This window comes from Amia ocellicauda, chromosome 20 (assembly GCF_036373705.1).
Source record: "Amia ocellicauda isolate fAmiCal2 chromosome 20, fAmiCal2.hap1, whole genome shotgun sequence".
Lineage (NCBI taxonomy): Eukaryota > Metazoa > Chordata > Actinopteri > Amiiformes > Amiidae > Amia > Amia ocellicauda.
The window spans coordinates 15,309,258-15,321,231 of record NC_089869.1 but is presented as its reverse complement, the minus strand read 5'-3'; the positions used below and the strand labels follow the sequence as shown (position 1 = coordinate 15,321,231).

General features: G+C 36.5%; 1 protein-coding gene across 2 annotated transcripts; it reads left to right on the top strand.

The window, feature by feature from the left end:
- Positions 1-522: 522 nt before the first annotated feature.
- On the top strand, positions 523-11,861 carry erlin1 (ER lipid raft associated 1). Of its 2 annotated transcripts, none has more exons than XM_066692802.1 (12): positions 523-680; positions 3,898-4,023; positions 4,800-4,881; positions 5,665-5,711; positions 6,056-6,117; positions 6,201-6,326; positions 6,503-6,576; positions 7,452-7,510; positions 7,639-7,730; positions 7,882-7,971; positions 8,120-8,199; positions 8,656-11,861. In XM_066692802.1, exons 2-12 carry the CDS (start codon positions 3,911-3,913, stop codon positions 8,881-8,883), a joined length of 1,053 nt encoding a protein of 350 aa, XP_066548899.1. In that variant the 5' UTR covers positions 523-680; positions 3,898-3,910; the 3' UTR covers positions 8,884-11,861. The 2 variants fall into 2 exon arrangements, with proteins under 2 accessions (XP_066548899.1, XP_066548898.1); XM_066692801.1 differs by having other exon boundaries at positions 6,201-6,332.
- The last annotated feature ends 113 nt before the right edge of the window (positions 11,862-11,974 follow it).

Sequence of the window (11,974 nt, the reverse complement as noted above, 5' to 3'; positions counted from 1 at the left end):
ATATTATGTGTAGCAGTTGCCCTATGACCATGAGTCCCTTTTATGAAAATCCACTCCATCTTTGCCGGCCCTTCTCTTACATTCCCATTTCAAAATATGGGAAAGATGTGAATCGCAATCAGGAGCAATGATGATAAACGTGTTGTCTGAAAGCATCACAGTGTCTCCACAACACCCATATCCCCTTTGCCTGTTGATTTGTCACCTTAACTTGCCATGCATGTTGTCTTTCCCTGTACCTGGGTGCCCTCTACACTGCGCATGCGCTTCAGCGTTTTGTAAAGGTCGTCCTTGGACCTTGGTGTTTCTGGCCTGCAAGACAGACGTTATAACAGTGCAAAGTTCATGTGCACAACTTGATTTTCTTGTTAATGATTAATTTCCCTGCATGTGCATGTTTTCTCTATAGTTTATTAGTGTTGCTATGCACATTTCATAAATAAAAAACGATAAATGAAGCGATACAATAATACAACTGCTTACAAACGAACGCCCCTATGTCAGCCGTTGAGCAAAATATTTGTCCCCAGACGTAAAAAGCTCAGCCTCCCCTTTAATGGGTGTTGTACATTTCACCCGGAAGAGAAGAGCGGCCCGAGTCCATTGCAGCAGCGCACTGGGATGGACAGGAGGGGATCAAACGAGCACACACATACAATAAGTGACTTCTTGCAGGACTGGTGAGTTGATAATTGTTTAGGCATACTTTTACGGCATGCATTTGAATCGGTCAGAAAGGCCGTGTGGAGGAAATGGTGGTCTTTCTGATTATTTGGCGAAACTAACAAGTAGGAGTCCAGCAAGTTCTTTTTGTGTGGGGGGGGGGGACATAATGTAAAACTTAACCCTTTCACATCAGCAGTTGCGTGTGTGTGTGTAACCCATGCCCATGTGTGGGTCCAGTGTGAAATAATACCGTGTTGCAGGGGTGCTTTCGGTGGCAGGCGTTGCATTGGCCGGGCAGGGTGGCGCACACAGAGGGACACGTCCGTTTGTCCCCCGAGGACTGGCATTAGCCGGGGTGTTTAAACGATTAACCTCCGTGAGAGCCTTTTGCGGGAATATTACTCAGAGTACATGCATCTAAAATACACGTCCTCCTTTCTTTCATCGGTGCACGTTTCTTTCCTGATTCCCAAAAAAAAGTTAATTTCTGCTTCGTTTAGGTTCTGTCGTAATATAAGATCCAGCCCCGCGGAGAAACCCAGTTGTATACGCATGTGAAAAAGCTTCAAAATGGCCCAGCTACACCGTAATTACTCACTTAGTCTGCTAAATCGTTCTGCACTTACGATACATATTAAATGAATAATATAGGATAATTGCTAAAAAAAAAAAGTGTGTGTAATTATGCACATTCTATTATTATAGCGTCTGGAATTCTACTGAAATCCAAATGGAATTACTCTTCGTTCCAAAGAAGCACAAGTAAGATTGAGAGCAGATCTTAGCACAGGTATAGGTGACAGGTCTTCATCAGGGCTGTGGAGGAACTCATATTGAAACCCAGCATACTGCATATTGTAGCACACTGTCAGACCCAGAGTAGGGAAGCTCCAGTTGTCATCCTGATGGTTTCATGCTGCACATCGCTGGTGGAAAGGACAACAGCGTGCTCCTGTATGCTTCCTTCAGCCCCAGTGATGTATAGATGCATTTATATTATCCAGAGGCTGGGTTTGAATTATTGTTAAGGTGTGCAGTGTCCTTAGAAGCAGGCAGAGCAAGAAAGTATCTGCTTTACATTTGGCACTAGGTCTTAAAGATTGATGATGCACATCTAGGGGATTTACTGTATCTAAGGCCACAATCCACCCTGGTCTATTTTAACTGTGTTTTGGCTGCTGCTGGGTGTACTGGAGTGGGCTGAGGTTGTGGATGGGGGATGGGGGGGATCAGCTGTCATGCAGTGTAGAATAGCTGTGTCTGTGGAAGAACATGATACACATGGCACCAACGGAAACCTCTGGCCAGCATACAACACTGTTGCTCTTCCAGATGAACTCTTTCCTGCCGTTTGATTTGTTAATAACACAGAACCTGTTTTTCCCCCTTCTGTGCATGGCATGGTGAATGTCTAGATAAGTGTTATAAATGTAAACCATCCAGGCTCTGCTTTTATTATGTAGTAGTAGTTTTGTCAATTTCTGCTTGTTGGATTGAGCACATGTGCAGGATTAGTTCTGCTTAGATATGTGATGCATGATTCATCAGCTGAATATTATTTTATCTATCTATTTACTGGAAAATGCCCTTATTCAGGGTGATTTACAGTGTACACAAGCAGTAATACAATTCAATACAAAATTCAATTTATGCAGTAATACAAAGTACAATTGAAGATTTAAAAAATTGCAGAAGTACAGTTAATATAGAAAGCATACACCCTATTTCAATAGTGTTATAAAGTGTCATACTGTGAAGAGGGGTGTCCACAGAAATCCTTCCCAAATCTTGCATTAATAATTGTTTTAAACACATGAGATGTTTTTGCACACTTTCAGAAAACCTTAACTCTTTACACTCACCCCCATTTTCACCTGGTTTGAACTTCTTAGATGTGCAATTGTTTAATATGGACATTATAATAAATACAGGTATGTGACACGTATCAAATGAAAACAGAAATACTCTACTATAATTTTCTGCATAGTTGATCATGATTAGACAAGCTATATTATGCTACTACCAAGTTTTTTCACAAAAAGAGATGTTTATTATTATTATTATTATTTAAATTTAGACATTTTTAACTTTTTCCTCCATTCAAGTATGTGACATTGAGGTGAAAAATGTTTGTTGAAGTACCGCTCAAATTGAAACTTGTAAGGTGAAAATAGCATGAGAAATGAAGGAATAATGTGCAGTTGAAAGAACCTAGCCTATGCAGGGATACAAAATAAAAATTGTACCATACAATGCGCTCAGGAGGGCCATTATTCCATTATAAGGGCCACAAGCATGTGACACCACTAATATGAAAGCATACGAACTACAGAATCAGCGTATGCATTGTGTATCATGATTAGACACACTATATAGCAACACTACCACTTTTGTCCCCAAGATAAATAAAAGCATAATTATGAAAGTAATGGCTTTTATGAAAATTAAAACTATACACTTTTTTTTTTTTTTTTTTTTAAACACAACTTAAGACAAACTGGGTGAAAATCGGATACAAAATGAAGGATTTATGATAATTTATTAAAAATGTACTTGGGTTGGACCATTGTTATATTTACAATATCTCCAAACAGCAATATCAGATCTTATCAAGCTTGGTCTCATTTGAAAGCCCCAAATTATCTAGTTTCCAGATATCCAGGGATGTATCTAGCTATAATAATGTCAGAGTTATTCATAAATATGTCAGCTCACCGGCAGGTTGAAAACAATGGAGCTGAGTGTAGCACGCACCCGCACACACTGACATTTTATAACACTGTGTTATCCTCTACAAGCCCTAAATAAAGGCTCTATGCATCTACACACGATTGTTGTTTTTTAAACATGTGTTTTTGCTCCTTTTTTTCTGTTATTATTTTCATATTATTTTTATTATTTTACTCTTTTTGGTGATTTATGATTGCAAAGGTATCTTAATATTTTTCATAAAAATCTTATAAGAGCTTTTGAATTGAACTACAACAAACTGTTGCTGGATTTCTCAAGGCAAAGAGTGTGTTGACACCTCTAAAATGTGTCGCAACCACATGTAAATGTAAAGATGTTGTTGAAAAAAAATTTTTTCACTTAAAATAGCTGTATTTTGCAGTCAACAAATTGTGATATTGAATTGTTATTTTGTAAAATAATGTACAGTTATGATTTTATGATTTTTATGATTCAATATGCTGTATTCACGTGAATTTCCATGGTGTGTTTATTGTCTAGATAACTAGTAAGTATGACGATGGCTCATGTTGGGGCAGTAGTGGCCGCAGTAACTGGGGTGATGGCAATCCTGCTGCACTCCTCCATCCACAAGATCGAAGAGGGGCATCTGGCTGTTTATTATAGGTGAGTTACATCTGTACTTTAATTTCTGCTGGCTCTTGCAGGGTTTGTGCTTCCTTGTGGTATAGTAGGAAGCCATGAACAAAAGATGTAGTGTAATGCAATGGAGAGCAGTGCACAATACATTGTTTTAATATAAAATATGTAAAGTTACAATATCTCATGTGAATGCCTTCTTTAAACTAGGAGGAGGCAAAGCTGTGCTTTAATTACGCCTGTAGCATCTCCTTTGAAGTAAAATGTAGTCCACAGCTGTAGTGCTGTTGTATTTACTTAATGTAGTCTTCAGATAGCTTGTTAGAATTAATAAATACGATAATTTATTCTCTCCACATGAAATTTATCAAAAGTAAGCAGATATGTCTTCTAAAGTTGTTTTGTGACAAAGAGTTAATCGGTGTTAGCTTTTCAACAAAACACATAAAACAAAACAAATGTTTCTCTCAAGCTGTATGTGCAATGTGGTTTCTTACACCGAGTCACTAGATTCCTGTGTCAGAGATCAGTCACGGCCACTAGATACAATAAAAGACTTGTTACAGTAAGTTTAACTGAAAATGCAACAATGCACCTTCTATACAATTCCTGAAAACATTCAATACTGAAAGTAAAATCTGCTTAAGGCTATTTGCACCGCTTTGGTATTAGTCGCACCAATTTGAAACAAAGAACAGTCAGGCATTGTAGATTTTCACTTTGCTTTCAGAACAAAAAAATTAAATAAAACTCCCAGTTTTACTTCTGTTGCTGAGATGTTTCGTTTGCTGTCGCCTTTTCAGAGGTGGTGCTTTGCTGACAGCTCCCAATGGACCAGGCTATCATATCATGTTGCCCTTTATTACTACCTTCAGAAGTGTCCAGGTCAGTTCACTGGGGCTCCCGACCTCCGGCTCACACACACGGGACTGCCCTCGCTCATTGTGCTGGGGGAAGAATCTCTCCAAAGAATCTTAATCCTAATCCTGATGACAAGCAGGCAACAAATATTTTGTACTATCTGTGCGATTGGCAAAATAAAGAGATCTTGACAACTTTACTAACTGATCCCAATGGAAATAGCCTTCAGAGATCTTTGTGGGGGTAGGGGGGGGGTGTCACTGTAGCATGATCCAGCTGTTCGATCGCTGTAGACTCTCTCGAAGCAGGCCCTCTCTCCTTAGAGACTCTTAGCAGCAGTATGGCAGCTGTCAGGGTGCCAGGGGAACCTCTCTGCACATCTGACATGTTTTACACACTACACTTTAGTCCCCGTCACCATTGTGTCCTTATGTTATGCGTCTGAGCTCTCCTTGGTCATTATTTCATAAAGCCAACACTTCTTAGTTAAAGCTAATGCCTTCGCTATCTATTTTAACATACCACTATGAACTTTTAAGCTATTGGTATGTTATATGAGAAAGGAAAATAACAGGAAATCTGTTTACATAGATAATTCAGTCTGATGCTTGCAGAAAAAAAATATTATGTTCACCAATGTGGATTCTGCATTTTCCATCCATTTCAATCTTAAATATAATTGCTATAGGTTTCTATGTGTCAACCCCACAGTGCGTTTGTGTAATAATTCCAGGCATTTTATTGTGTTTCTTAAAATCAAATTGTTAATGATTTCATTAATTAATTAATTATGTGTTTATTTTACAGACAACACTTCAGACTGATGAAATAAAAAATGTGCCTTGTGGGACAAGGTAGAGTAGCTTTAATTTGTATGGGTTTACCATAGGAATAGTATAAATTAATTTCTAAAGTTTATCTACAATTCTGTATCGGCTTGTTTAGATAGATTATGAGCAATGCTGTTGTATATTTAATATGAAGATCATATATCTTTCGCATCAATTTGCAATGCTTTTAAATCAGCAAAATCTTAATTTAAATAAAATAGATCAAATGATTGGTGTTATAAGAGGGTTCAGAGTGTTGAGTTAAAACAAATATATGAACTAGTTTATTCTATCAAATGTGATGCTATCCATGTAATGCTCTTATTTTGTAATATTAAAGATATATACTTTGATTTTGATTTCCACAGCGGGGGTGTCATGATCTATTTTGACAGAATTGAGGTGGTCAATATGTTGGTCCCAACTGCAGGTAAACATTTAAAAACAGACATTTTGTGTGTGTGTGAAACGACTTCTGATTTACTTCTTCTAATTTCCACTTCTCTATGACAGTGGTTGACATTGTAAGGAACTACACTGCCGATTATGACAAAACGCTGATCTTTAACAAGATTCATCACGAACTGAATCAGTTTTGCAGCGTTCACACACTCCAAGAGGTATACATCGAATTGTTCGGTAAGTGTAAGTCGATTTTGTACAACATTGTCCTTTTTAAGGGTGGATTATTGAAGTGTTGCATTTCATGATATATAGATTACTAATACGCTCAAATAATTATTATTCAGATGGATTTATATCTTGTGCAGTGATGTCATTCATTACTTTATTTTATCTTTATATGTTTGGTTTAGATATAATCGATGAAAACCTGAAGCTGGCCCTGCAAAAAGACCTCATTGCCATGGCGCCTGGTCTTACAATTCAGGTAAAATAATATTTCAAAAAGAAACTAAAATGTCACGCAGAGAAACCAGAGACGATGCTTAGATCACAAGCAGTACAGTACTTACCGTAAAACTTACGTTTATGTTTATTCCTAATAACTGCAAGAAGTCCCGTTGCCATTCGGACACCGGCGATTATAGGAGACCAGCGTTTGTATTCAACATTCATAAATAAAAAGACGTTGCAGAGAAGAGCCTGGAAACATTGCTTCATTGTAGAAGTAGGCTAATAGGCCAGTTTTATTTTTTAATTTTAATGATTATTTTTTAATTTGCTTTCCAAAGATGCAAACAAATCACATTCAATGTATGGTGAACTATACACTGGATTGAAAACAAGATACCGGTAATTCTGTTAGCAGTCTAAGATTCGATATACTGTGAACTCTCCCTAAATAAATAAAGCAAAACTGTGGAAATAAGCTTTAAACCAAACCATCAACATTATACTTTGTTAATGCATTGTTTATGTCCCAATTGACAGTTAGATATACAGTTAAATATACAGCTATATATGTGTGTGTGTGTGTGTGTATATATATATATATATATATATATATAGTTAAAGTGAGAAATAAATTAATAAAAACATACGTGATGGTGTGTTTTTAAATTAATATACGGTATATATATTTACTGAAAACAAGAAAGACGTGTAACCTGGCATTCATTGGAGACCGGCTTTTGTTTACATGATTACGCAAATCAACCCTGCAACTGTTGGAGACCGGCTGCTATTTGAGACCCGGCTAGTATTGGAAGTTGTACGGTAATTTGTTTATGGGTTGCTTTGAAGGTTTCGAGATCTGTAACATGCCACTGAAATTTTAAATAAAACATTGTCTTCCTGTTTTAGGCAGTACGTGTTACAAAGCCCAAAATCCCAGAAGCTATCAGAAGGAACTTTGAACTAATGTAAGTTAAGAGGCTTTTAATCAATGCCATCTGTGATCTCGGGCAGGGAAATATAAACTGTTAGACTCATGTTTTGTTAAATCTCCACAACATTTTTAAATGTTTTAAATGCTCTGTTTTCTCTCCAGGGAGGCGGAGAAGACCCGGCTGCTCATTACTGCCCAGACACAGAAGGTAGTGGAGAAAGAGGCAGAAACGGAAAGGAAAAAAGCCATCATAGGTAAAGCGTCTTGTGTGCAGGGATTCATGTATGTTTTACTGTATAAAAGTGGTGATTTAGGGGGTTTGCCAATATAGCTGAAGAGCATTCTCCTCCTCTTTCTCTCTCTCTTTATCCATCCTATTTTAATTTTAAACTTTTCTCAATCTAGAGGCACAGAAACTTGCACAAGTGGCTGAAATTAATTTTAGGCAGAAGGTGATGGAAAAGGAAACGGAGAAGAAGATTTCTGAAATCGAAGGTACGGGTCCATTTTGATGAATTTGCATCTCTTTAGTTTAAAGTACTCCCCACAAGAAAGATGGAAGGCGGTGTCATACAAATATTATGAATTCCTGTTTATTACACAGCACACCTCAAATCTCACAGTAAAATCATGCTTGTTACAGATTCGGCGTTCCTGGCGAGAGAGAGGGCCAGAGCAGACGCAGAATTCTACACAGCGGAAAAATTCGCTGAAGCAAACCGGGTACGTTTCTTTTTTTCTTGTCTGTGGTACCACTAAACTTTTCTCCAGTATTGTGTATTATGTATTTTAAACTTAGGACATTTTTCACTTATGTCTTTATGTATAAATATCATGCATGGTAATTGTATAAATGTGTTCACGCGGTTGCAAATGAAAAGATTGTTTCTAGCTAACGCAAAAAACACTGAATTGTGGAACAGGACCCTTAAGTCGGGGAGCATCTATACATCTATCTATCTATATCTTGGTGTGTATTTTTTCCTTGATAAAACTGAATCATTAATTGATCTTGATGTAAAATAAAATTACAATATATTAAAAGCTAAAGCCGGAATTCACAAGTTGTGTTTCTTGTTGGTGCCAAGAGTGCTTTAAAGACCATAATGAACCTTATTGAGGAAAGACTGTATTGCTAATATGTTGTTCCATTGCCGTCTTGTTTTTCTCCCTATATAGCTGAAGCTGACACCAGAATACATCGAGCTCATGAAGTACCAGGCAATTGCTGCTAACAGTAAGGTTTACTTTGGCCAAGACATTCCCAACATGTTTGTGGATAATAGTGGCCCTCAGGGCAGGACTCAGGACGAGGACGACTCGGGGTCCCTAGATCTGCTGGACTCTCTGGGAAAGGTGAAGAAACACAAGAGAGCCCAGCGTTCGAAATCTGATTCTCTGGACTAAAAGGGAAGTACAAGGAGTTTAAAAAAAAAAAAAAAAAAACTTTTGTTCTGATCTTGTTGGGAAATTTGGTTGGCATGCTTTTAATATTATTTTGCAGGTTTGAATGTTAAAATTGAGCTTTGATAGTTTTGCAGTTTACCACTGGAATTTGGATTAGCAAAAGGATTGATCTGGGATTGCTGTAGCATTTGGTAACCCGACAAAGGAAGCTGTTTTATGCAACACTTTGTGAAACCGTTAGGTTTTCTGATCAAAACCCTACAAGTCCTGCCTCAAAGACTGCTGCAGAATAAGAGTAATGCCTAAATACTACTGGACCAGATTGAAATTTAAAGGTGACACTGCATACCTGCTTTAAAAATGCAACTACAGTTCTTTTTAAGTCAAATAAACAAGTTGGGTGATTGATACTGATTACAAGAGTTTTATATACGTCTGGCTTTTAGTCTAAATAAAGATTTCTTCTTTTTTTATTTTAATGAAGTTTAATTTCATAAGGTTGTATACATTGGTGACGTTTACAATATCTTAGAAATGTCCTGTAAACAAAGCAATTGAATGCGTGTTCTTACTATATTTTCTGCATAACTGGAATTATCAGAAAAATACCAAGAATTGGTTGAGGGCATCTTGCCCTTGTTCAATTTTAGTCAGCGTACAGTTGTATCATACACTGGAAAACCATGAACATTTAGTTATTTTCAGTAATTGGCATATTTACATAATTTAAGGTGTGCTGCTTAGAAAATCAGGTGCACAATTAATATTAAAACATTTGTTAAATGTGACATTTAAGTACCAAATTGTTTGCAAGATTTTGTGTCACAATTCTGTTTCCTTCACCCAAATTTGAATGATTTTGCTACTATATATGTATGTGTATATATATGGGGGCTTTAATATTACAGTGAGCCAGAGTTATCACACACTAAATACAGTTTCAAATGTGTTTGTTTAATTTTATTACATTTTTAATCATTTTTGTAATGGTTGGAACTAATCATTCTAGTTTAGATTAGGCAAGTCCTGGATTACTCTTTAATTTCATATTAAGTGATGGTCAGTGTGAATATGATATGATATGATAAGAGATTTTGTTTTTAGGTTGTAGCTGTCCCAATGGAAATACATTCAATTAGCAAGTACTGCAAATATTTTGAACCAGCACACAATTAAACTTGCATTCCGCATTAAATATTCATTTGTCCATAATGTAAAAATGCATAGAACAAAATTAATCTTTTGTTGACATTCAGACAAAACCATTCAGTTTGGTATGTTTTATCCTACCAGTGGATAAATACTGTTGGGTCTCCTGGTCCTTTTGGTTTGCTGACATGCTTGAAAGGAGAAAATACCCCAACGTTGTTAATTTTCCAGAGATTAGGATTTATTAAAAACATTTTCAGACTAATGTTTCAGGGCTTTATGCAAACTTCCAGGAACCCTGTTTAGTAGAACGAAGGATTCCCACAGTCTTATGGAAAGTGAATTCCTGGGTCAGTCTCCCGAGATGCACTTCCTCGAGATAACAAAGTGTGATGAGGAGTGTCTCCTGATGTGGACCTTGGCTTGCGTGAAAAGATGTACTCTTGTATAGTGCAGTGAAATAACTTGCTTTAAATTGACAATATTTGTGTTAAACTATTTTCTTCTATTTCCTTATACAGAATGGTCTAATGTATTAAGAAGAGCATAAGCCTGTAATATGCCTATATCTATGTCCTCAATGGTACATATAACCGGTTTAATATTATTTATCAGATTATTTGTGACTTTCGTGATTGGTGGATGGTGGAATTTAAAGCAAGTAGTAATTGATTGGCAATGTAAGTGGAAAAGTTTTATCGAGCGAGTTGTGATTGGTATTTGTATTTCAGTCCATGTACACAAGTTCAGGGAGTGTTTATAAATAAATAACGCCTGGGATAGCATTGCATATTTTGTTCAAAATGTAGAATCAACTACACAGTGACTGAAACCCTCTTCGCCTAGATGCTGTTTAATGTGTTCAAATATGAAAGGCAGAATGTGTTTTGTTTTCTTGGAGTTAAAGGGGTAAATGTAGAAGACATTTTAGAGGTGCAGATTTGTGGGGGGAAAAGAGTTTAATATTTAGAAGAGAGATTTTTTTTTCCCCCACATTTGGGCATTGCTTAACTGGACTATGAAATTAGTTAATTAATAGTATTTTAAATTAGATGTTAAGGGAAATAGCTGAGAATGTTCTGCTTTCTATTGATTTTTATTTCAATGTTTGCAGACAAAGCTGTAAAAAAGATCGGAAAGCATTTTATTTAAATTAAAGGGATTTGTTCTTTGGGAATGTGGCCATTTTGCCATTGGTGACATTTTACCATCAACACATCAATCCAGTAAATATATTTTCTCTGTCTAACTTGTCTCTCAGCTGTAGAACTGTGTTGAATTGATTTCTGTCCTGGATTGAGCCGAGAATTACAGCTCATAAAACCAGGTACCAGATAATGTCAAGATGGTCTATTTCAGCTGGCATGATATTGTGCTTCTTTTTTGTCACCCTCACCCTAGAAATACATTGTAATTCATCATTTTCCACAGTGCTAATTTTACTTAACATTTAGCACAATTCCCAAATAAAAGCAGCAGATGCAGTGAAGTTAAATTTAATGAATAAAAGTGCATGCTTAATCCCATAAATGTGATCTGTGTTTGGTATTAATGATGGGTTTTTGTTTACTTGAAATGTACATTTAAACACAAATTTACATTCTAAACGGCTCTTTGCTATTGTAAAGATGGTGGTGATGGTAATGTTTTATCTCTGAACACTAACGTGATGTAAAAGAAAGAGATCAGTTGTCATGTGAGGATACAACTTTTTGAATGTTACTTTTGTACAATTCATGCAATCTCTGTTTTGTTAAAATTTATATGCAAAATTTACAAGCATTTTTGACTATGGTCACAACAAATAAAACCTATTTTGATACCATGAAGAGATGTTTAATTTGTTTTTGTGCAATACACATGGTGAAACCGCAACATGGATTCTCACTGTATACGATATGAAACCAAACAAATGTGCTTCGTGATGAACGTAGCCTCGGTT